A 26,054-nucleotide genomic window follows, 5' to 3' on the forward strand; every position below is an offset into this window, starting at 1 on the left:
AGAATGAATCAAACGTTTTTCCCTCAACCATGTAAGCAAACTATTGTGAAGTATCCAAAATAAATGCTATAGGGGCAACCTTTTCATCTATTCCATAGATTGATTAAACAGAAGCAATCCAATTTTAAGAAGTGAAAATTTCTTACAATTTTTTAAAGAGGAAAAGAGAGGGAGAATTGATTTGGGAAAAACAAAAGCTTAATGCCACAATTCTCAGCGGCCGAATCATCAACCACCACCACCACTGCTATCGCCGCCACCGTCCCCTCCTCCCTTACAACCCCCGCCCCACCACCATCAACACCACTATCTGGGATTGTTACAACTGTCAACGGTTTTTGCTTTTGGGCCTCCGGTAGCCTAGATCAACTGTTACCTACGGCGGGGGTTGGTTTAAGCAGTTTCAATTTTTCTTTTTTCCCCTCTTTTAGGTCACTGTATATCAAGGTTTTGTTTTGAAAGGGTGAGAGGGTGAAAGGGTCAAAGCACACAATAGAAGGGTAATATAGGTATTAAAAAAATATTGGACAAATTTAACGTTTAAACTTAACGGAGTGGGTCTACTTGTAAGATATAACATACTACAGGGGAGGGGGATGTAAATTGCTCTATTTTTTTGGTAACAACCTACCAAAAATATTAATCCAACCACAAAAAGCAAGCTTTAGAGTGGTTGGGGCTATTTGCTTACATTAATCCTGTAGAAAGAACCAGCCCCCACCACCACCGCCCCAAAAAAATAAAAACCGACAACTGTAAGAGACAAAAGAGGGAAAAACTACCTGACAACTGCTGGATGTATGGCTTTGTATTTAACAATGTATAACAATGATTAAAATAGCAAAAAGAATGTTCATTTTCTGAGGTCTGAGGATTACCATGTTCTAAATATTCTTCTGTTTTTACAGAAAACAGATGATTAACAAAATGTTTTTTGCTTTGCATTTGAATGTCCTAGGCTGCCCATGTTTCTAGCAGAATATAGCATTTGGACATTTTTGGGGTAAACCAATTTACTGATCTCTTGGCAAACTTAGCAAGTTTTGCTTTGCTACTGGAGTTACTAGAGTTTGAAGATCGTCCAATGCTTGTCAGCACCTTAGCAAATTTTGCCTCAATTTCCTCTGGAAAATGAAAAACAGAACCATTCATCCCCATCAAGAAGTTTGTCGTCAATATGGCCATCTGCCTTCATTATCAAGGTCATTTCCCCTAAAAAAGATGGAGGGATCTCTTGTGTTTGTTCTGTCTCCATTTAGGCAGCTCATAGAAAGCTTTCTTAGTCATCCCAAACTTCTCTTGAAACTCTTCATGGGATAGATATGCCTATAGACCATCAGAGATTCGATATATTCAGGAAGAAGTTATTTGCAGAGTTCTTTAAGACCCATTCTTACCAGGCTTTCAGCATTAAAAAAAGAAGAAAGTGTTATACCTCTCGTTTAGTCAAATCTATTCCTGTTACTGGGTTGTTGGACATCACTTTTAATCGTTCATATGGGAAAGTTTCCAATCCCTCGCCAACTTCAGTTCCATTAACCTTTGTGGAACTCACTTTCTCCATGGAACTTGGCTCTTCCACTTGTACTGATACTAATGACCCATCTGTGAAAGAACAATGTTTAGTCATAACAATCAACTCGCTGTGATATATTTAAGTTGTTGATGCAAATAAATCAGCATGGAAAATTAGCTAATTCACAACCAAGAAAAGTTAGTCAGGACAACAAGACAAGAAGCTGTCTACCCTTTTGGGCATGGCAAGGTTGCAGAAAGGGCCTTGCCCACCATCCAGAATCCTAACCTAGAAACTTCGGTAGATAAAACAGCATAATTGAATACCATCCAATCAACAGATAATTATTGGATACATACTTACCTATCTACATATATTTTTTATATAAGAAGTGCAGTAACAGAGAAGATAAAACATGAGAAAGCCTAACCACAGTGGGAGTCAAGAAAGTCAAAAGAAATAAGTGATCAATGTTTTCCCCAGAAGATATCCTATGTGGATCCATCAAATGGAATTGGACCCCTCTGCATGTTAATCACGCAGACATGGAGGGTTATAAGCATATAATGGAAAGAGAAAATGCGCATCCAGCTAATTCTGTTGCAACAGATGACATAACAAAACTAACTCTAATTTCCTCTGTACAAATCTAGAGAAGTATCATTACCAGCAATATCATGATCAGGAGAAGCCGTTGAAAAGAGTTCCCCGGACATTGGAGTTGAACTAGAAAACTTGTGGTTACTAGATGCCTTAAAATTTGAACCTGAGCCAGGAGATGCAGGAGATACACTTCTTCTAAGCCTGTCAGAACTGAATGCAGGAGATGCACTTCTTCTTAGTCTTTCAGAACTGAACGCAGGAGATACACTTCTTCTAAGCCTGTCAGAACTGACTGTTTTGATTTGGGAACGGTCGGAATAAGATCCAGAGGAGTATGTATCATTTGCTTTCCATGCACTTCTTTGAGGTGCCTATGGAGAAATGTTTCAGTTAGTCATTTGTGAACCATTTAACATCACAGCCAGAAAGAGCGAGAAAACAACTCATAATATCATCCTTGGAATTCAAAGAAAATGAAAATATGCATGCACGAGTGAAGTTAATCATTTCTGTATAAAATGCCTTCTTTTTTCTCCGCAATATCTTGGAAAATTAATTGACATTCAGAGGGGGAATAAATAGCCATGTATTCTGACTATATAATTCATTATTGAATTCTCTCAAAACCTGTAATAAAGCAAATAAATTTTCACCAAGAAGCCTGCATGAACATTCCTGTCAATAATACAGGATAATGAAGATTAATAATCTAATTATACAAGTGTTTCTAATGAATGAGCCATCTTTAACAAATTCAAGTATTAATCCTGTTAGCCATTTAAAAATTTCAGGCTTGATAGAGTAAAGTACGATAATAAGCCAGACTATACCAAACAGAACTTTTCACAAGAGAAGAGCAAACTGGAATTGAAGTTTAATGATAATAATAAGAAGCCGTAAATACAGTTACTTACTTCCATCTTTTGCATCTGTCCTTTCAAAATAGCAAGCTTCCTCTCAAAAGAGTTACCATGCATCTAAAAGGCAAAAGCAAGAAATCAATATCCAATCACACACTCACACACTCACACACACACACACACACACACACACACACACACACACATATAAGAGAGAGAGAGAGAGAGAGAGAGAGAGAGAGAGAGAGAGAGAGCAAGTAGAAATTACAACCCTTAAAGATTCAGTGGGTACCATTTGATGATGAGATTTGACATACTTACACGTGCCTTTGAGGAATCCCAATGAAAGAACCTCGTGAAGAAAGATGGTTCATATCCTTCTGAAACAACATATATAGGAGTCTTCAAAGATAGCCCTTCAACAAGAATGTCCATCTCAAGAAATTTCTGTAAGTTATGTGAGAAAAATATATGAAAACAAACACAAATAAACAAGACATCAAGACCAGGCTGCTTATCTATCTGTCTAATCACATGTGGTGTCTTTTACTGTTCCACTATTAACTATAGCCTATGCCCACTGATGCATCAACCAGACTGTTAAAAGTGGTACCTCAACACATTAATCGGAGGCAGGTGGGAAAAATTGGGACAAGGGCTGTCTTAACCATAAGATAAAACAGACAAGTTCATCAAAAAGTTCTTGAGACCAGTAGGATATTATCTTATTGTAGGGATTGGGAAACAGCCCATGGAAGTGGTCATTGTCTGACAATCCGGATCATGCATGGTTGGGCATTGGGTAATATACAATTACATGCCTACAGATTTACAGATACCAAATAGTCCCTATGTAAAAAAAATGTTAAGATAAGAAGAGAACAAAATGAAGTCCAGATTGTTATATTACCATGCCTAGAGTAAGAGCATGTTGTTTTGATCTAATATTTGCATGGCGCCCTATCCAGACATAGATTTCACTGTAGCAGTCCAGTACTAATACGTCCTCAGTAGTTAAATCATCCTGATTGAAGTTGTAGATCTCTTTTACCTGTAAATTTTATATTACAATGAAAAACTAAAAGAAGGTGAGAACTTCTAGTTCAGTGTCTTCAAAAAGAACTCTATATATTGTATATAATAATGGATGACAATCAGTGTTCAGAATTTAAAAGTAAAAATATAAAAAGTAACACTAGCTTGGGATTGAATGTTCTTTTGATTTCAGACCTTCACTTGGTGAAGTCATTGAAAAACTTGTAGAATTTAATTTTACCAAAAAGTCAGTACATGGACCTAGGAAAAGAATTAAGTATTCCAATATGAAACATGACATGATAGTACGGTAGTACCCCAAAAATATTATATTTATTATCAACCACCACAGAAAAGGCCTTCAAATTTTCAAGCATTTCAAAAAGAGTCTTTCTTTATTTATATGTTGTTTTCTCAAGCCAAAAAATAAATGTCTCACACTTCTTTTTTTTTAAATGAAAAATTAGTCCTTAAACCATCTAATGAACCTGATAAACATTATCAGAAATAACTTAATTCATCTCTATTTTGGTTGCATGATAGACCACACCATATGAATGTGTGTTACTTTAATTAATTTATCATTTTCAAGGAAATTATAATGATAAACTACAATACATTATCATCATCACAACAACAAAAGGGCAAAGGTTTCCTGGCCCAAAAATCTGCCAGTGGCAACTCCATTGCTGACCAAAATTTATGGACATTTTCCACATCTTGATCTATCAGACTGGTTTCAGCCCAATCCAACATTCCCCAAGTGGAAATATAAAAATGCTTTAAATTTCAACTTTGGAAATTTCAGAGCAACTTAAGTTCAATCACTGAAAATATAAGGGTAGAAGTCATGACATAGTTGGCCGTCCAATGGTCTATTCAAACTTAATAACCCACTATTGTTATGCAGCATGCCATGTGGACAAGTGACGTGGTTACTGTAACCGTTGGATAGAGAGAGGACATGGCCAGGATTCATCTCATGTCAAATATCAGAGCCTAATGCAATCAAATACCCTCCCATGCATTAGCATGCATCCTTCTGTACGTCCATGGCATGCCAATTGTTACTACGACCACTACTGTTCACTGTCCCATAATCCTAATTTTTCAAAGCTCTATTTGCTAGCTGGCAAACTCTGTTTGGACTGAAGTTAGATACGTGAATAGGGGACCTTGGGGTCCACCTGTCTGCAAAATTTGGGCCCCAAATGACCTGTCAATATTTGGGCAGTGCAGGAAACCAGAGCTAATAATGATAAGAAAACAGTTCTGTTGAACAAGACCATCTTTGTCTAAAACAGGAACAGATTGTCACATAAAGCAAATTCAAAGACATTGTTAAGACTTTGAAATCTGATACTACAGAATGGTATAATTCTTCATTTGAAAATTTCAGATAAAACTGCACTTTAGGAGCAATATCCTGACAAAACTAAGGCCAACTCATAAACGATCACTCACCTTGAAATCACCTGAGTAAATCAAAATCCAATGGAGTAGCAAAACAACCACAGCCAGCCATTAGAAATGTTTGCAGGAGCCATTTACAGCCGCAATAATTCTGAGCCAAAGCAGAACCGCATGAGAAAAAAAAAATTTTAAAACGAATGATTTCACCTTCTGTAGAGGTACAAGTAAACAAATGTGGATCCTCTTCATATCTTTTGGTCTCCTTTACCCTTGGATATTCCACCTTCCCACCAAGAACATTCCAGAAATCATCAGGTTCATTACCTTCCCTAACTGATACAGGTTGCCATGTGGGCTGCAATAGCATTAAAATTGAAAAACAGCCTTTTAATAGTCTTCAAGTAATAAGAAAGTTAGATTCACAAAACTTCAATCATTAGCACACTAATTGTTTCTAGTTTATTTTCTGGCCAGTACATTCTGGGTTATGCAAAAAATGAACTTCGTTTGTTGATAATTAACATGATGGATAACCTACTAATTAAAATGATAATTAATTCTTGAAAATGAACATAATCATGTAAATATATACTTACAAAATGAACTAAAAACTAACGAAATATGAGAAAACGTGAGGCAGAGGCATTGAAGTATCAAATAAGTGGGTTCAGCTGCACAAATGTTTTTGAAGCCATAGAAAATGTCATAAGTATTCTTTTATTTTCTAACCACTTGCTATATGGATCAACCTTCACCCATCTTGTCACCTTTGACACCCACTGATGCAGCTCTGAAGGAACCTCACATGCTTATCCTGTCCTTCCTACTCTTGCCCCCCACCTCCTCATAAACAAAGAAACTTTACGTACAATCTGTTTCTTGTTGCCCAGAATTCAGCATCATGTATGACAATACTGGTATGGGTGTCAAACTGAACCAAAACTAAAACCGGAACTGAAACCGGCCAATAAAAACCAAACTGAACAGATTTAATTCGTTTTTGAACTGATAAAACTGTACTCTCTCTCCCTTCCTCTCAAATGTTCCCAGCTCTTTATCTTTAGTGGATATCTTTCTTTATTTTGTTACTTTTTATTTGTCTTTCACAAGAAGGAAATTCATAAATTTTTGTCTTGTACTTTGAATCCGAGGATTCTTCATTTTTTAAGCTTCGATGGTTTGATCATGGTCACTTCCTCCAGACAGCACCTCCACGCTCAAAGCCATCTTCAAGCTCAAGGGCTCTTCCGCAGCTGCCGCCATTGATTTTAGCCACACCAACCACTGCAAAAACAGTACTCCGCTTTTTTCCACAAGCTCCGCCACAGATCTCTTCACCAGATCGCCATACCCTGAATGCACCCCCACCTAGTTACAAGAACGCAGGGGGACCGAGGTTGCTTCTGAAGTACCCAAGCACAGAGTATTTGAGATCTGCATTGCTCATGGTGCACGGTGGGGAGGTTATGCTGTGCGACCACTGCTCATAGTGCATGCCAGTAGGAAACGATACGAAACCAATTAACACGGATCAATAATCGGTTTCGGTTTCAGAAACTGTAACCGATAAAAAATTGGTTTGGTTTTGTTTTGTTTTAACCACCCCCCCCCCCCCCCCCGGCGCCGGCAAGGGGCTCTAATTCTATGATCTACTACACTTCCTCATTTTTCCCTCCCTTGATTATGATTGAATCAAGAAAACAAAACTCTTGATCAACAATCTTAACCACTACATTTTCTCTCCATTTTTGCCAAAGCTGCACCATATTCTGCTTTAATAAAATTTACCCTGAAAACTTTTGATTGTAAAGCATCCCTCTATATTTCTATATTCAAATGCAGCCCTTCTCTAGTTTCATCAACCAAAATTATCTAGGTGGTGACTATTTAATGATGTTCATCAGAAACATACCGTTACCACGTCTTTAAACAAACTCTAAATGAAAATACACACCTATTTGAATAGAGAAAAGGGAAAAATGCCAGTTATAATAAAACATGATTAGTAGAGAGTTTAACTGGAGACTACATACATTTAAAACATCCAGAATTCTGTAAAGAAGCCCAAAATCAATTTTGGAAAGATTCCCAATCCAGGTGAAAACAGATGCTCCAGTTTGCAAGATGTAACAATAGGATGAGTTAAGTGAACCTGAAACCTGCCATTTTAAGGACCTCCAAAGTCATAATCAGTAGATACCAAAATATAGAAAAGGAAAAAAGGATTCTATTAAGTTCTGATAAATTCCAAGATACAGTGCGGGTTGATATTAACAATGAATAATCAGGTAACAAGGTAACATGGAATCTACTACACAAGAATTAAGAGTTCATGTCACAGTTTCTGGATATTCTTCAAAATTCCAAAGTCTGAATATATAGAAGATGGTGGATGCCTGCCCCAGGCCCCGAGATTCTTCTTCCCCTATAATACAATTAGGCTCTATTTGGTTGCAACTTGCAAGGGGAATCAAAGGGAAGTGAAAATTTCAAACTTTAAAAAGAAACTTTTGTAATCATTACCCCATGTGTCTATATCATTAACTTCAAATTATTCTATATTTGATTATTAAATTTCACTTTCTTAGCATCCAAAAACCCTTTTCTATAAAATGTAAAATAAAAATTACATGTAAAATATATAATCACTAAGGGAAAAGGACAGGTATGCTAGCGCATTACCTAGGAATAAGGTATGTTAGCGGGATTTTAACCGTTACATGAAACATACAAAATCTCATCCGTCTATAATCGTTGTCTTACAAAACTTGCCCAATTCTGCCGCTCCACGGTCTTCTCCAGCCCAGCTGTTCCTTTGCCCTCACCTGTCGCCGCTTCGGTTACTACTCCCCCAACCACAAGCCCTTCTCCGGCCAATGTGCCCAAAGCATCACCGCCGCCAACAAGTTCAACTTCCCCCTTCTCTCTCTCTCTCTCTCTCTCTCTCTCTCTCTCTCTCTCTCTCTCTCACACACACACACACACACACACACACACACAGAGGGAAAGCTTCTCTGTTTATGGTTGGAATTTTGGAGGGAATATAAATGGGTTCGAACCTTTCATATTCCTTTATAAAAAGAAAAGAAAAAAAAAAGCTTTCACATTCTATGTAATCAACTGGCATGTACAAACTCTCTGATCCACCATTCCTCTTCGAATCCGATCTATTTTGCTTTTCCTTCTGGTTCGGCTTCTCAATCTACGATTCAACAACACCAGTGTCGTCATTGTAGTGGTGCCGAGGAACACCACACAACATTGTATCTAAAAGTTTCCGGTGAAATGCAGCACCGGAAAATGCAGACATAACCTGAAATTTCCTCCTCCGGAAAGATCGAAAACCAAAGATTTGACTTTGTTCCGGTGAATTTTCGCCATTTTCCTACTAGTTTAGAGGCGGAGTAATTGGAGACAATCTACATTGCTCAGTGAGACAGAAAGAAAAGAAGAAAGGAGCTTGGTAGACTCCCTATGGCCAAAACTTTTGGAGCCTCCGCCAATGTTGCAGGAACGTTTGAACTTGCCGGCAGCGGTGATGCTTCAGGCACATTGGCCAGAGAAGGGGTCGTGGTTGGGGGAGTAGTAACCGGAGCGGCGACAAGTGAGGGCAAAGTAACAGCTGGGCGGAAGAAGTTGTAGAGCGGCAATATTGGGCAGGTTTTGTAAGACAACGATTATGAACATATGAGATTTTGTATGTTTCATCTAACGGTTAAAATCCTGCTAGCATACCTTATTTCTAGGTAATGCGCTAGCATACCTGTCCTCTTCCCAATTACTAAATATGGTAAAAAAACTAAGTATTTTATACAATCACATGGGGTAATGATTACAAAAGTTTATTTTTAAAGTTTGAAAATTTCAATTCCCTTCTCTTTAAATTTCCTTTGCAACCAAGCATAGCCTCGAGGATCTGAAAAGTCAAACTAAAGATTAACTGTGCAGCCTGAGAAAACTCTAACCCTAATTTTAGTGAATTAAGGATTTAATTGCAAATCAGAATTGAAGGCTGATAATATAAACTTAATTAACTCAGCAACCAGATATCAGATTTTGGTCATGTAGCCCTCTGATAGGATCAAGCACACCCCAAAACAGGACAGAAAATCCTGGGGAAAACTTGACCCAAAATAATAGAAGACTAACCCATAAAACACTAAAGGAAAACTTCAAAACTAATCCAGAAAAAGTACCAAATATTCTTCTGAGCCAAATATAAGAGAAATAAAATAAAAAAAAAGGCTGAGGCATAAAAAATCGACTCTAGATTTAGTCAATAGCCACACCAAATATCCAAAGGACCCTCTACATGCATGTAGGTCAATGACTAGGCCTAGCTACTGATTCAGATATCAGAATCATTCTCATATTAATCATGGCGCTACGAGTGAGATTATGCCAAAAGCCATTACATTATGATGTAAAATATATCTGAATTTTTTTTTCTTTTACAAACCAAGATCATCAATGCCATTACAGCTTCCATTCCTTCATTATTCACCTCTGACCTAATATTTTATTATTTCTTTATGCATTTAATAATCTAATAATATGATAACCAAAAATTAGAGAAAATGGCAACCAAAATGACAAACATCATAACCATTATAATGACTGATATTGTCCAAGGGTCCAAGCACTATGACTGTTAAAACCATTATTTTAAACCCTGGCCAGATTAGAAGATTTCCTTAAAATAAATCTACGGTTGTTTTGTTTCAGATCTAAAGTCTCAACATTCAAATTAATGGGATACCTTTTCCAGGGTGAGGGGGGAGAAAACGCTTACTGGATCAACTTGAACAGCTTGCATGCTATTAGGGCCCGATTCTTGAATGCGGAAAAGAGCCATCTTTTCTTCACCAGAAGTTTCGTCTGTGATTTCCTTTTCTGATATGAAACACTTATAACGTGAACTCATTCCTCCCTATATGAAATGAAAATACAATTCCATCAGAAGCATGTACAGTTCCCATCAACAAATAAGTTAGGAACACAAATATTAATTTCACTACACCAGGGGGTGCTCTTTTCTGGGCCCAAGGTATATGAATGAACAAATGAACTAATGAAGTACAGCTCTGTACACACCTTGAAGACAATCAATATTTCGAATATTGAGTAAAATTGAACTGGCTCCTCACCCTCAACGACTTGAGCCTAAAATTGAGAAATAAGAGTTATAAACAAAACAAAATTACCTGTTTGAGTTATGTAGGAGGGAAATATCAATAATCCACAGATGTGTAAATTGGCTAAAGCATTTGAACCCAACACATTCCTAGTATTACACTTAAAACACATGGGATCAAAGGCCTAACATGTATGGAACCCAACCCTAGGCTTATTCCTAATAAAACAACCCCCTTCTATGGGTCTAAAAGGGGGGCTCTAAGATTGAGTACGGAATTACTAGTTAGTTTCCATTTTCATTAGTTTCCTTTTTAATTGGGCTTGATTTGAGTTATATTTGTTTCCTTAGGAGTCAAGTTATTAATTTAATCAAGTCATTAGTAGTTAGTTTCTTTTTTCAACTAGTTTCTAATTTCAGTTAGTTTCTAATTTCAATTTTTAGAAAATATTGTATTAGGAGAATATTTGGTTTCCTTTTTGAGGAACCTTCTATTTTGTAATTCCCTCCCCCATTAACATTATAAATAAATAAGAGGAGGCTCCTAAAAGCCTAGAATGATTTTGATAAAAAAAATTAATGTTTAAGAGTCGTCTTGTGTTTGATCAAGGCTGAAGGAATTGGTGTTTGATCCAATTGACTCTTTGCGGCGTGAAGTCCAGAAGGTCTACTTCAAGTATTATTCTCTTAAGTTTTTATATCTCTTTCAAGACTTATTAGGGCTGCAAAACCAGATATGTAATCTATCACTCTGCCGCCCAGAAAATTCTACAAAACAGAGCATCCGCCCTGCTGGAATGACCAGATCTAAGTATCCGATTGGTCCAGTTTTTTTATCGAAGGTTCCTCCCCATACCAGTGAGGATCGACCCAAATATTGGCTGATTTTGCTCAGCCATTGATGAGATATTAGAAATCTCCACATTTTCGTCTTTTAGTGAACTGAAGTTTCTATTTTCTGGATTCTGGTTCTGCTAGTTTGAATAGTGTTTTCTGGACTGCTGTTCTTAATATTCTGTCACCTTAAATCTGAACGGACTCCCATCTGTTCCTGGTTTAGTCCTAAGAATCATTGTTAGATTGGACTCTGCTGTTATTCTCTTGAGATCGATAACCTGCTGTACTGCTGAATATCTGTTCTGATTTTTTAAGACTGTTAGCACTTTAATGGTCTCTGGATTAGTTCTAAACTGCTACTGGTTTGTTTAATCCCTGTGTTGCTGTTCTGTGGGTTCGGTACTGTTTCTGGGTTGTTGCTGAATTTAATTTTTGATACATGGATGGGGTTGGGGTTGGGGTTGGGTTTGGTTGTTCTTTATTTTAAAAGTTCCTGCAGTTTTGGGTCTAATTGGGTGTCCAACCTAGTCCTACATTACTGGGGTAATGCTACAAGCCTACAATATAGATCACCCCTCATGCTGTGTCATAAGGAAATGATTGTCAACCTGAAAAGTATACTATATATGGTTTTTAGAGAGATGATTTCTTCTAAGAGCAATATCAAACAAATGAACTAAATAAACAATTCGTGAGGGGCAAGTTCGTTATGCTTCAACGATCACAATGGCATCTAGTTGTTTGACCCCACAACCACATATCTAGGAGAGTTCAATTACTTTGGGTAGACAGATAGTTCCCTAGTCTAAAAATCTTGTCTGCAATAGCAAAACCTGAAAGCAAATGCTCATGGGCAATAACTTTCTGATCTGCTAGCACCTAGCAGCATGCCTCCCTGATGACCCTTCATGGGAACTTAGATGGTACGTTCTGGTGAGATTATGTCAAGAATGACTTTGAACCTGTCTCGAGTTACTTGTGTTGGGTTTGAGAAGAGGATAAAATTCTAGAGTTCACATTTGTGGGTCTACGGTCTGGAACCTCCATACGTATCAAGAGTTCTTTGCCATTCTAAGAGGGTTGCAGCTATGCAAGGAAAAAGGAGTCAAAATTCTTTTGGTACTATCTGATTCTCAAGTTGAGATTCTGCCCTCCTTGGGAAATTTCAATGTCCATGGTGCTCAAGTAGAATCTTTTACACAGTTTCCTAGTTTCACCTAGCCAAATTATTTCATGTTTGGTAAGGAGCTAACCACCCAGATGATCTTTTTGCCTTTCTTAATCTTGGTATTGCAGCCTTCCCATTTTCCTCCTGACTCATCTATTTTATACAAAAAGATCTTGATGGCTGTATATATTATCGAATATAACTGTTTTATCTTTTAATGCAAACTTGTATACCTATCCCAAAAGAAATAAAGGCAGTCTCAAAAAATAGCATAAGAAAAAAAGCATACCAACACTGCGGCACCCTTGTTTGAATCAACCATTGCATTCATATGGGAGATTGCTTCAACTCTGTCTTCCTAAAACAGAAATAAACAACGTTAAGATACTTTGTGAACAGCTAAAGCTTACTTACTCCTATTTAAAATTCTCAGACAGAGTCAGGCATTATAGTAGTTGTGCCATGAAAAAGCATAAAGAGCCAATAAACCATCTTCGACCGAGACATAAATTACCTTTTTTGTTTTTTAAGTTAAAATAAGGGGGGAAATAAAGGCAGGAAATTTGCACCACCGAGGGGGTTGAGAATATTTTGCATTAGGTAAGATTCAGTTAGGAAGCAAATCCATGTAAAGAAAGAAAATCAAGTTCAGATATTTCCAAAGGTCAAAGCACCAGATATTCATCAGAAGGCAAAATTCTTACTGTTACACTATTACAACCAAGCCATGCATAAAATAAGAGCTCATCTTTTTCATCTCCAGGATATATGTACTGCACAATATAGCAGTCTCCAGTGAAAAGCTTATTCTGTTCTGCAGTTGGAATGAGATAAAGTTCACTACCATTTACTCGCCAAACCTACGTCAATAATTAAAACAGTGAATCAACACTGGGTTTATAAACTTATGCCAAAACTATTAAACCAAAGATCTTTAGTAAGCAGTTACTTTTAGAGTGCCACTGCAATTTATATATGGTTGCCAGTCTTCATCTGGAAGTTCCTTTACATCATATCCATGGTGCTTAAAAATTGCTGTAAATGCAGAAAGTAAATGAAAGCATTATATCTGCTTCATTAGTTCATTTTTTAAAATTTTGTTGTGAGTAGATACTAAACCTGCTACTTTCTCCCGGCCTTCTTCATACAAGTTTTCAACAGTCTGAGGCCAGCCATCAAAATATGACCTAAATGCAGCAGTTTCAGAGCCTCCAGTTAAGAAAGTTATATGGGTGCCTTTTGACCTGCCCTGAGAACCCAGTATATCCTGTAAACATAACTACATAGATAAGAAACCAAAACCCAATCCCATATAACAAAAAAAGTAAAGGATACACATAGCATGACATACTTAAGTTATGAAGACCTAGTCTCTCTCTCTCTCCTTTATTTCATAGTAGTACAGGAATTCTGGTCATATTAGGATATGCCCCCTGTATATTGCATGAACTTATTCCCTTTGCAAGGGTATTTCAGTCTATGTAAATGTTGCATAAAAATAGGGTGTACCCAGTGCACAAGGCTCCTGCCTCTGCGGGGTCGGGAGATGGTCATAATGTACACACCCTTACCTTTGCTTCCCAAAGAGGTTGTTTCCCGACTCGACCCTATGAGGTCACAATGGAGCAAACTTACTGTTGCGCCAAGGTCTGCGCTCATAAATGTTGCATACAAATAGCAAATAAAAAAAGACAGGCCATGTAAAGGTATAATCTCCCTCTTCTTTCTTCATATTCTCATTCTTTGCTTCTTCATTCTTCTTGTTATTTTCTACCTTAACCTCAACTCCAATCAAACAATAAGGCTGCATTTGGTAACGTTTCTGTTCCAGAAACGACGTTTCGTATCAAAAAACGGAAATTTCAGTTTCTGTGTCAAAATACCTTCTTTTTTTTTTCGGAACGAAACTGGAATGACGGAACTGCCTTTTGTCGTTCCGTCAATCCTCGTTTCTACCCTTCTTTTTTTTTTCATTTTTTGTTCCAAAAAAAACGAAACACACCATAAAATGGGCCAAACGCTTTATTCCATTTTTTCGTTCCCATAAACGTTTTTTTAGAACGTTACCAACTGCAGCCTAACTCTTCAAATTTCGGAGTTCTTCTGGTTTTAGGGAAATCTCAATCTCTAACCTGAAGAACAAAGTATCATAAAAATTCCACTGTTTTTCTTTTCTCAGCACTCAGTCACAATACTAGTTATCACCTAGGAACTTTGATCAAGTATTTTGGTGTTTATTAACTTGACCGATGCTTTGTCCATGCAAAGCTGCTAGATTTCATGTGTTTCATCAAAAATGGAAACATGAAACTCGTCTAGAGTTGATTGGTTGAGTACTGAGCGAGGACTAGCTTTTCTTACACATGTTTTGCAAAAGCATGGAGTCATCAAATCAATTGGCTTAGCATTTTAATAAAAATATATAAAAAAAGGGTGTACTACGAGGCTCCCACCACTGAAGGCTCTAGGGAGGGTCATTATGTACGCAGCCTTACCCCTGCTCGTGAAGAGGCTGTTTCCTGACTTGAACCCACAACCACTAGGTCGTAATGGCGCAACCTTACCATTGCGCCAAGGTCCACCCTCTATTTTAACAAAATATCTATTGTAGATTAATGCCATGGATTCTCAACTGCTGACAGTTAATTTGAGAAGAATGATTGCCCTCCAATATGATTATACATGTTTCTTACTTCTTGACCATGATAGTACGGTGATGGGTGTACACTAGTGATGATAAAAGAAAAAATTTAAAGGAATGTGGTTAGCCTCGCTATTGTTTTCTGCAGGCTTACACTCATCGTACGGCATTGACCATCAGGAGATTTCACAATGCAAAGATGAACTCCGTTAAATAACTCCTCACCTTTTGTAGCTAATATAGAATGTCTTATTCCAAGGAGATCTGGGAGAAGCCTAAATCCCAAAAGGTTTTTATCTCCTTCAGGCAATAAGAAATGTGCAGTTGAAGAATGCCCTCTATGGCCTAAAACATTCCCTCTGGAAATTGGAAAGTTGAAAAGATTTAGAATTTAAATGTTATAGTAAACAAAGATATGATAGAATCTCTATCAAGCACGTGCAAGTACACCCTAGTGCTCTCAATGTATATATTCATAACATAGTGGTAACTAAGAAAGAGATGTGCAGTAGAGAAAGTAATCTAGATTAAGGAACTTGCAACAACCAGATGCAGTGACATTGGTAAGCTAGTTTATGCACTCACTTAGAACTGCCCATTCCAAGCCACCTATCAAAGTATCAGATACCTAACGTCATCTCTTGGGATTGGTATATTGTTTGGCAAAAGTGCACACCCGAAAATTGAATCATGTTTAAAGGTAGAAAAGGTTAGATCAGAAAATATTTTACTGATCCGTTTCAGGTTACTGGACATCTAAGTGAGGGAGTCTACTATGGAGGAATAAAAAGAAATCCATTATAACAAGGTCAGGTGCAGGACCCAGATCCAGGTCTATGGTATAGAATCTATGTGAGCTGTTCTAGTTATGATTCCTTTAGAAGAAGTTGGGACTTTAAAGCTCCAAGAACTTTGCATTTGTACTATGAAGATTAGGTTTCCATCAGCATTGCCCACTATCCAACTCGACATGATAAAACATAATAGAAATCAATCACCAGTTCATAGAGAAGTTATGGTCAATCACCTTACGTGAGGATTGGTGCGACTTGCAGATATCTCTTACCAAGGGATCAATAGTGCCCATAAAAGAATTGGTGATGGGAAAAGAACTAAAGAAGTGATCAATATAATTGGTACTAACGCCCAAATAAGATTTTAGATGAAAATACTAAGAAATATTTTTTCTTAACACATGGATAGATTAGTTCAAGAAATTAGTCAAGGAGAAAAGAGTAGTATACATAGTTGTCAAGGCATCTCCTTGGCGCCGCTAGGCGACAAGGCGATTTAAGATGTGCTAACACCTTGTTGTTGGGCGGTCTTTTTATTTTGTTTTTAATGTTATATCCAATGCTCTTTCTAACTATTTGATAGGTGTATTTATACAGTTATGGTACACCATGATGCTCGGAATAATCCATAATAAAAAATTAAAACAAGGACAGGAAAGAGGTCGATTTTTCAAAAGGTCCCTTTGAAATGAATAGTCTGGATATGTCATGTAAGAAAACCAGCCTTCCACATAACAGAAAGCCCCCGTCACTGCAGGCACCAAAATAGAGAAGTCCAGAACTAGAAAAGTAAACACATACTGCATAGAGGCAACTACTTACTTCTATGGATGATATAGATTTCTTCCGTTCGCTGATGGAGGTGCTTCTTCCCATCCAAACAAAAAGCTCAGTGCCACAGTCCAACATATAGCACTTGTCTGCATCAAGCATTTCTTTCTTTAACGAATCAGAATCAGTCCCAATTTGACATAGTTGTCCTTGGGCAGAAATCCTGAGGATAAAAGAGTCACAAATCATTCTGGGGAAAATTAATATGTTATTATGAAGAATGCCAAATAAATTGGTCTCGAGTAGAAGCTCAACTAGAAATCTGGACAGATCAACTTGGCTATGCCAGTGATGATTTGAGCTCAGGCTTTTCAATAAATACTGACAAAGCTAGAGAAAAGTGGTTGTGCTTCTCCAATATGGAAATGGTTGAGTACTTGGACACTGGAATTCGTTTTGTTTGTTTGATTCCACAAGTTAATTTATGCTGGTATCTAAGCTTTTGAATGTCCAGGATAGACATAACAGTAGAAGAGGAAGCAATAAGAAATATCTGATGCAACATTGTGTAGCTGAGTGTTGCAAGATCACTTACCAGAATAGGTATACAGAAGGAATTTCAGAATTTTTCTGAATTGTTGAAGGCAGGTCCCTGGCAATGGGAGCATAGCCACCAAATAAGCTCCAAAACTCTCCAACATCAGGATCAGCAACAAATTTCCCATCCTCTGAAATAATGGAATTGTTAGTGTTTGCAAAATTAGTCACATTTGGGAAACAGACAATGGTCCTACCTATGGTAGTCACATCACACCTCCCATTATGCTTGTTTTCTATGATATACTGAACAACCTCTAAAGCTTTAGCTCTTTCTTGTGTGCTTGACTTGCAACCACTAAATAGGAATATTTTTGATGCCGTGTCGAGTATAAATACATCATTGTGGTTCAAGGAGGACCTAGAAAAAGGCACCTGGTCAAAAACTAATTCGCTCAGACACACTTATACAGCTGGTAACCCAGATAAAGAAAAAGGATTACACAGTTCTAAGAAACAAGAACAGAACTTGGAATTTTCATGTCCTGGAATAGTGTGCTATAAGAATTTTCCTTTTCAACCATATGACCTGGATATAAGTTTTGTACAGTCCAGTGAACAAAATTATAAATAATTTAACATTGCTTCAAGCATACAGGGAACTAATTTAATCAATTAAAAACTTTATAAAAAGTAGTAAACACAGATTTTAAGCATTAGGAATTATGTTTGGAGTCTTTGGGCAGGAGTAAAAAAAACTTACTTCTTTAACATAAACGGCATGATCTCCCTTGCATGCTAACAAGCTGACTTGATAGGTTTCACTGTTAAACTGTACCCCTGAAGAAAACACGCCTTCGATGGGTATGATACAGGGTTTAAAGTAAGATAGGAACTTTCCCGTTTCCTGACCTTGATCTTCCCGATATTGGACAGCGTGAGACCCGAGGGCCGCATCTAACTCAAGTGCCTTTTCTGACACCAAAGCTGAGTCATCCTGCTAATGCACGAACAACAAAAAACACCCACCATTCAATCAAGCCATGAAATGGCAATAGATTTGATAAGTCATACATGGTCCTCATCTCACAAAAAATGATCAGGACTACTGCATGCAGATTGATATAAGGCTTACTCAGGGATATGAGTCATCTTCTTTGCTGGAATTCTGGGAGCATTATAGGCATTAGAGTTTATTTTCAAGTATTGTTTTATTAGTATTTCTTATCTTAAGTAGGGGTAATTAATGCTGTGGTTAGTTGGAGCTTTTATAAGAACTGTTAGTAAATACAAATTGTGTTCATTGATGTTGTGTGGATGGCATTGGTCCTCTAAATTCTAATTAGCATGGTAAGAACATTTTTTGAATTTGTCTGATTTTTTTGGAAACCAGAAGAATGAGAATTCACATAAAAAAGGGAAAATATAGCAAAACTAGGTTCTGTAGAAAGTCCAAAGACCTTGGGAGGGACGATATTGCTGTTCATAGCCTCTGAAATTCTACCCTGGAGGCCTGGGCTGGGAATTCTTCCTTTGTATCTAAGTTAAAGATTTTAATTGATTTTCAGTTTCTTGAGAAATATTCCTTTCTGCAACTTCTGTTGCATCATCAGTGTCCAGGACCATCTGTCCAACAGTTTGCACCCAGATGATCCCCTGATCAAGGTTCAACTCATTTAGACAGTCATTACTCATTACAGGAATTTGATGGAACAGATGGATGAATCATGCAAACAGGTTATTCTTGACCAATGAAACTAGGAATCATATGACTAATAGCACCCATCTCCTCGCACGTACAATGTATGTAGTAATGGCAACCTACAAGAACTTTTTCTTGGCCATGGGTACACCCTTATTACTGTATACAATATTCAGTTTGCTGGCCAGTGAACCATTTTCCCTGGCCAAAACTCATGAAAAAAACATTTATGACTATCTCCTGGGCCACAAATAAAAGTAGGGTGAGAAGGAAATGACCTCTTTTGCATTATTTCCCAACCAGTAATGTATATCATGTTGATGAAGACCACTTTTCAGTAAAACTGTCTGTCATAGATCAAAAACAAAGAATGTCAATTGAAAATTTGTAAACAAACAGCCCAAGGATGGAAATAAATTCAACCAAGCAAAGTGGTATGAAGGTTTTCTTGGAAAAACTATTTATTCTTATTGAGGTGCTGAATCTACTAAGACTTACATTTAGAACAATATAGGTGCTTCCAGAAAAAAATTTCCCATGTGAAGACTTTGGGACTGGTACCAACTGAAGGTTCTCTACACACCATATTTCTAATCCACTGGGAAGAAAGAGGATTAAGGATAAAACAATGAAAACTAAAAAACAGGCATCAAGCCACATTCTACTTCAAATGTATGCAGAACAAAGCATTGTAACACATTTGTCAATCAGAAAAATTCACATGCACACACAAACCAAGCTGGAGGGCAGTCCTAGGACAAGTTGCCAGACTATAATGTACAGCCTAAAGCCATTGCTTCCAAGCATTGTTAAAGTTAAACCACAACTCGATCATTTATTCAACACCAATTTTCTTGAGATTGTCCCAAAATATAATCTCTTTCTGCGTTATTGTTTCAATGTGCATGACATAAAACTCTTACAATGAATCTTCATCTTTGTTTAGTCTAGTGTCCCAGTTCAAGCAATGTGATTTGCCAGGGTTGTACTGGTTTGAAAACAATAATAATAGTAATAATAACAATAGAAATAATAATAATAAGCAATGTGAATTGCCAGGTTTGTTACTAGTTTGAAAATAATAATAATATTTATAAGAAGAAGCAATTACATAATCCACTCAACAGAGCCTTATCTCAACTGTACAGTTGTTGAACTAGTAAAATAACCACATATGCTTCAAACCAAATTGACACTATAATGGCTGAGTCAAACATAAAAAGTCTGACTTATTTTCAACACATGAACAGCTCTATTTTAGTCCAGCCCAAGCCATACTAAAGCACCGAATCTTTTGAAAAGTACTTTCACTAGTATCCAGTATCAATTTTTTGAGAACAGTTTGATTTACAAGCAAACTTAGAAGTTCAATAAAACCAGTGATAACATAACCCAAAAGAGAAACATACAATTATTGAAATTGAAACATTTACAAAGGATACGTGTTAGCTCCTGCTCCCTGGAAAGCAGCATCAACAGCATCAGTTAAGAGAGACATTATTCCTTTTTCTATGTATCTGATTGTCCACAGTAGATTTTGCACATGCTTTTATTCCTTTTGCTGCAGTTCAAATAAACACATTCATAATTCACATGCCATTTAACACAGGATGCCTACATGGTGTATGCAAGACAAGAAAGACATTGAATGCAAAGTAAGTAAATTTGGTTACAGAGTGTTGCTACCATGAAAAAATGGCTGATATCTGAAATGAGCATTATTAGTGTGCAACCACAAATTCTGGAATGGGTAATGTTACTTTCCCCGTCCAGTGGTTGAGCTCCGTTGTATTTGTATTAAACTCTTTATATAAGAGATAGTCGCAATGTCAATAACAAAACCAACCTCAGGAAGAATGTGAAGCAAAAAATAATTGTTGAAGAAAACAGCTAGATTTAATAAACTTGGCATTGTTAGATAGTGTCATAGGATATCTGTATGCCACTTTGTTAGGTTCCATGAGGCTTTTCAATAATAATGCCTTAACTCTTTTAAAGTCCCGCTTCTGCAGGTCTCAGGAAATTTGAGATGTATGTTCAAATTATAGCATTTTAAGAAGGATGTTCAAATTATAGCATTGAACAGAATTACCATCGCGAATACATTGAAGCAGGTTGTTCAACTACATATTGATATTACCCTGAAATTGCTTCCAAGAAATAACCAAATCAAAAACTGTAAATGAATAATCACACAGGGACACCCAAGATTTAAGACAGTTTAGGAAAAATGCTTACATTTGCAGATGCAATGAGGGATACACCACTTAAAGATAGAACACATGGGGACAATCTAAACACCCTCAATACTAACACTGAAACAAATACTTCTTTTCTCCCTCAGTGGTGTTTCCATCTGCTTATCCCTATCATGAGCCTCAGCTGATGACTTGAAAAGATGCTCAAAGAGCTTCAGTAAAACCAAGGGGAAACCATAATCTCTAATTCTCTTAGTTTATGAAACACTAATAAATATATATATATATATATATACACATCATGGACTAGCCCAATAGGGCTGCAGGCCACTTAAAGGCTCTGCTGGGAATTCTCTGTTGACAAAATCCAAGGTTAATAACCTCCTCCTGTGTTTTCCACGACCTCAGCTTCACACTTAGAATAAACAGCTCACTAGCAATGTAACTCCTTTTCAGCACAGCAACAGATGGTCCTGTAGTTTGATACATGTTATCCTTTTATTTCACACATGTTATCTCTTTGCACTTTTCTCTACACACAAAACCAAGACCCAATATTTATTTTAGTACTCAGTTCAGGTTACCGTGACAGAGATAAAAGCAGCCACTATCTTATTGGGAAGTGTCCAAAAATAGGTAGCAGCAGGCGGTCTGGTTAGGGAGCCCCATCATATGTAAGAGAATGATTAATTAACCCAGAACTCACTCTACTACTGATCCCCAGGTTAGAGTTAGTACCAATTGACATTGCTCGAGCACACCAGTAATCACCATGGATTTTACAATTGGTATCCTCTTATGCTAACCTCTGCAAACATTTATAATCTAACCAAACAAACTTCTGAATCCTGTTTTTTCTGTGTGAATTCAAACATACTCTACATGCTATTGGTAAAAACTGATAGTGATCGCGAATACTACACAACTGAGAGACAAACCAAAGGCAAAATATTACATAATCTGAAGTTTGAAATTTTCAAATGTGAGATTGAACTCTCAATTGAAAGCCGAACTGCAGCCTTCATTCGATCAGGTGACCTCATGTTTGAAATGTCAACCAATTGAACAACAGACTCAATCACACAAGTGTCAAGTCCTTTGGAAAATTCAGCTAGAATAACATGAGAACTATAGAACTGCTAAGGTAAAATGTATCTCCGTACCTCTCTTCTCTGCAAAACAAAGACGATTCGACAGAAGAAGTCGAATTTAATCCTTACAGAGCCATGACCTGAATCTTCGAAGAAAGTTTCAGATCAAGAGAGACGAGCAAAAGCAAAAGCAAAACCAACACCAACAGTAGCTTATGACGGGGGCTCTTACCTTGAGGAGAGACGAAAAGGCTTGAAAGTAAAGAAATGATTTTTTTTCTTCCTTTTCAAGTACAATTAAATATGGGAAGAGCAGAGGCTGCGGTGCCGGTGAGTGGTGACCGACCAGTAAAGACGGAAAGGAAGAAAGGCAGGCTGAAGGCATTATAACATTGCTTCTGCTTGCTTGGCCTTAATCAACTGGTTAACCAGCTTGTCGGGGGGCCCACAATCGGTGGGGAGCTTTTTTTATCTGAAAATTGCTTCACCAGGCACGTTTTGATTTTCAAAGACGCCATGTGAAAATGTTTCCCGCTTAGTGCTTCTAAAACGATTAACTGTCAGAGAGCCATGAATCGTTTTGATGCAAGAGACGAGTTTGGATGGACTATAGACCGAGGTTTCCAAGTCGACCAGTCTGCCTTTCCTTTCATTTTATGTGCGGCTCAACTCGGATCGGTCGACGGAGCCGTGGCCCCGGACTAACGATGGACGTCTGTGGACTACCGACCGTTACCAAACGACGTCGTCATGGAAACCACGTTCTGCCGTTAGACCATTATTTCTTTTCTTTTTTAAGGAGGTAGATTGTTAAATAACACTTTATTTTGTACATTGAATAACGATTGACCTTGTACCCAATAAATAACGATTAACCAACTGGCATTTGGATTTTTTTTTTTTTATATGGGGGCCAGTTGGGCAAGGGACATAGCACTTCCTCGTCGAGCAACTCCAGTGTCAACCCGGGGGCAATGAAAAGGTTTACATGGGTATCAATAGGCTACACTCTGATTGGGCTAGGGGCATTTTTTCCTTTTTTTAGCTATGAGTATTAACTGAGGTTCCAAAGTTGATAACATTTTACCACATCTCATAGGTGCAATTCTCTATACTACACTACTACTTGCTCAAATAACCCTATTCCAACTGTTAATGATTAATATTTTAAGGAATATTCTAAACATACCAACACCCCAACTATATAAGTTTCCATTATGGGGATCTCTCCACGCCGTAATAATTGGAGTGTGGGAATTTATTTATCAACCGGAGACCATACACTCAAGGGAGAGAGAAATGAGAGTATTAAAGATGTAAGAAGGCATTGGAGCAGCGGATTTTTTTCTCATATATATATATATATATAGTGAAATGAATAATCAATATAGCAACAGCTCTTATGGTAGACTCATAAATTCATTTTTAGGAAAGAGAAGCCTAGAAGGCAGCGTGGTCTTATGTCAATCATAGTGGAATTTGAAATGATTTCCCTAACCCTCATGAAAAGTAAAAAAAATTTCAACATTATTGATGCTTTCGTGCACTGGCTCTTGCACTGATGTTGGAGCCATGTTGCCTTTTAAAGAATCCTTTTTCTTATTTTTCTTTTTTTTTTTAGGATAAATACAAATCAAGGTAAAAGCTTCCTACCAAGTTGCATGGCCCTATGCTAGTGTGGGCCCAATAACAATGCCCATAGAGGAATCAGAGGTGGAATTTTTGTATTTTATTGGGCACAAGATGTATTCAACTTTACCTGCCTAGATGCCATGCAATTTGGTAGGTATCGTTTTTCCAAAAATTAGTACGCGTAAGAAACTTGGTTTCATAGACATTTCCCTATAATGTATAAATAATTCTCACATAAAATCATTTTCCATTTGATATTTAACCCCCTTCTTTTGTTTTTTATTTAAAGTTTGAATTAAAACAAGGCCCGATGTGTAAACCAATTATGGCTTTCAAATAACTTAATTTATTACAAATTTTATAGTCAAATAAGGACTGGCGGTGTTAAGAGGTGGATCAATCTTTGAAAATTTACAGCCAAGACATTCGAGCTACATTTCCACACACAAATTTTCAAATTCCACAACACTCTCCAAAAGCCCAAACTAGAGGGGATGCTAAGCTTATTGGGCTATTAGAAACCATATGCAATTCTAGATAATAGGCACTCTTAACAAAAAAATTACCATTCTTAGTTTGTCCCCAAAACCAACTATCTTGGTTAGGATAGCTCCTACAAAGAATCTGCAAGATTGCATGGGCTTCAATGGGGGTGAAGGAGTAATAAAAAAGGGAAGTGTTCCATTGTCTAGATGGAAGTAAGATGAGATCCTTCACCAAATGAAGGTTTGCATTAGGGGTGGACCCTATTAACTTGCCGTTAGGGAAAGAGGGAACCCAAGCATCATGATAGATGATTGTGGATTTGCCATCACCAATTTTTCTGTGAAGGTCATTTAAGAAAACAGTCCTACCTTTTAGGAGGCTTCGCCAAACCCGAGAGCAAGAGTTTCTATGGGGGGCATAAAGGAATGAATAAATTGGAAAATACTTCCACTTGAGGACTTGAACCCACAAGGCATCCTCATTGGGCAACAAACGCCACATTGGCGAGCTAAAAGAGCCATATTAAATGACCTAAAGTCCCTAAACCCAAGGCGACCTAATGATTTCCTCTTACACAATTTATCCCAACTGATCCAAAGGTTACCCTTTTATTCTTTGTGCCCCATTTGCCATCAGGAGGAGGAAACTATTGTGCATGCCCTATTTGGATGTTCTTTTGTAGCTACTTGTTTGAAGCCTTCAGGCTTGATGCATCATCTCTTCAAATTGCTGATTTTTGTGCTCTGATCGATTTATTGATTTTGAATTTCAAGAATGCCCCTGACCAGCACGATTGTCAAATTCAACGGTCCTCACTTCTTTGGCAAATTTGGAAATCAATAAATTATGTAGTATTTAACTCTGCTTCACCAAATTTGAAGTCTACTATTTCAGCTTTTCATCGTTCTATCGAACAGAGCAAATTGGGTATAGTTCATATTGCTATTTCTTATCCTCCCCTTCATAATAACCGTCCTCATTTCTTAGATGCTGATTTTCAAATTTCATTTATCCGGCAAGACAGTGCTTTTGTTTTTGTTGATAGAGTGTGGCCATCAAACTCCCATAAAGGTGCAAGAGGTGCAATTATATATGACAGTGGAAAGATGTTCATCGAAGCGAAGTGCAAATCTGATTGGGGTCATTCAGCTACAGCCATGGAAGCTGAAGGAGTCCATGACGCTCTTCTCTCAGCTAAAACATTGGGGTTCTTTTTTTTTGTCAATATTTTTTGATTACCAACCTCTTATCCAGACCCTCAACGGCATCTCTACCTCTCTTAATTGGGCATCTTTATAAATAGTTGATGATATTTTGATACTTTCTCTTGATTTCGTTTCAGTTATTTTTTGTTTCATTCCACGTAGTTTTAAAAGGGAATCCCACTTCATTGCAAATGGTGCTCTTAAATTTTGTCTTTCTCATACTTGGTGGTTTAACCTTCATCTTTCCTTGTAAATAACTCATATCTCGGTAGGAGTTCCTCCTTGTATGATTTTTTTAAATTTCATTTTTGTCAAAAAAAAAAAAAAAAAATTTTTGAAAATGACTTAGTAAGTCAGCCATAAGTCAGCCATAAGTAATCTAATCGCTACACATCAATATACAATTTTTCATTAAAAAAAAAAAAAAAAAA

General features: G+C 37.2%; 1 protein-coding gene across 7 annotated transcripts; it reads right to left on the reverse strand.

Moving 5' to 3' along the window:
- Nucleotides 1-779: 779 nt before the first annotated feature.
- LOC122072046 (villin-1) lies at nucleotides 780-22,694 on the reverse strand. 7 transcript variants are annotated; one of them, XM_042636564.1, is made up of 24 exons: nucleotides 22,533-22,694; nucleotides 22,373-22,440; nucleotides 20,454-20,572; nucleotides 19,510-19,609; nucleotides 19,290-19,358; nucleotides 18,073-18,306; nucleotides 17,567-17,744; nucleotides 17,368-17,500; nucleotides 16,824-16,995; nucleotides 13,686-13,833; nucleotides 13,516-13,601; nucleotides 13,271-13,426; nucleotides 12,856-12,924; nucleotides 10,522-10,590; nucleotides 10,220-10,357; nucleotides 7,461-7,586; nucleotides 5,635-5,782; nucleotides 5,479-5,489; nucleotides 3,890-4,030; nucleotides 3,301-3,426; nucleotides 3,034-3,096; nucleotides 2,184-2,490; nucleotides 1,436-1,605; nucleotides 780-1,326 (listed from the first exon to the last, which is right to left on the reverse strand). In XM_042636564.1, the coding sequence occupies exons 3-24, from the start codon at nucleotides 20,507-20,509 to the stop codon at nucleotides 1,213-1,215; spliced, it is 2,814 nt and encodes a 937-aa protein (XP_042492498.1). In that variant the 5' UTR covers nucleotides 20,510-20,572; nucleotides 22,373-22,440; nucleotides 22,533-22,694; the 3' UTR covers nucleotides 780-1,212. The 7 variants fall into 7 exon arrangements, with proteins under 7 accessions (XP_042492498.1, XP_042492500.1, XP_042492503.1 ...); XM_042636566.1 differs by having other exon boundaries at nucleotides 22,373-22,446; nucleotides 22,533-22,687; XM_042636569.1 differs by lacking the exon at nucleotides 7,461-7,586.
- Nucleotides 22,695-26,054: the final 3,360 nt, after the last annotated feature.

Source organism: Macadamia integrifolia, chromosome 2 (assembly GCF_013358625.1).
Source record: "Macadamia integrifolia cultivar HAES 741 chromosome 2, SCU_Mint_v3, whole genome shotgun sequence".
NCBI lineage: Eukaryota > Viridiplantae > Streptophyta > Magnoliopsida > Proteales > Proteaceae > Macadamia > Macadamia integrifolia.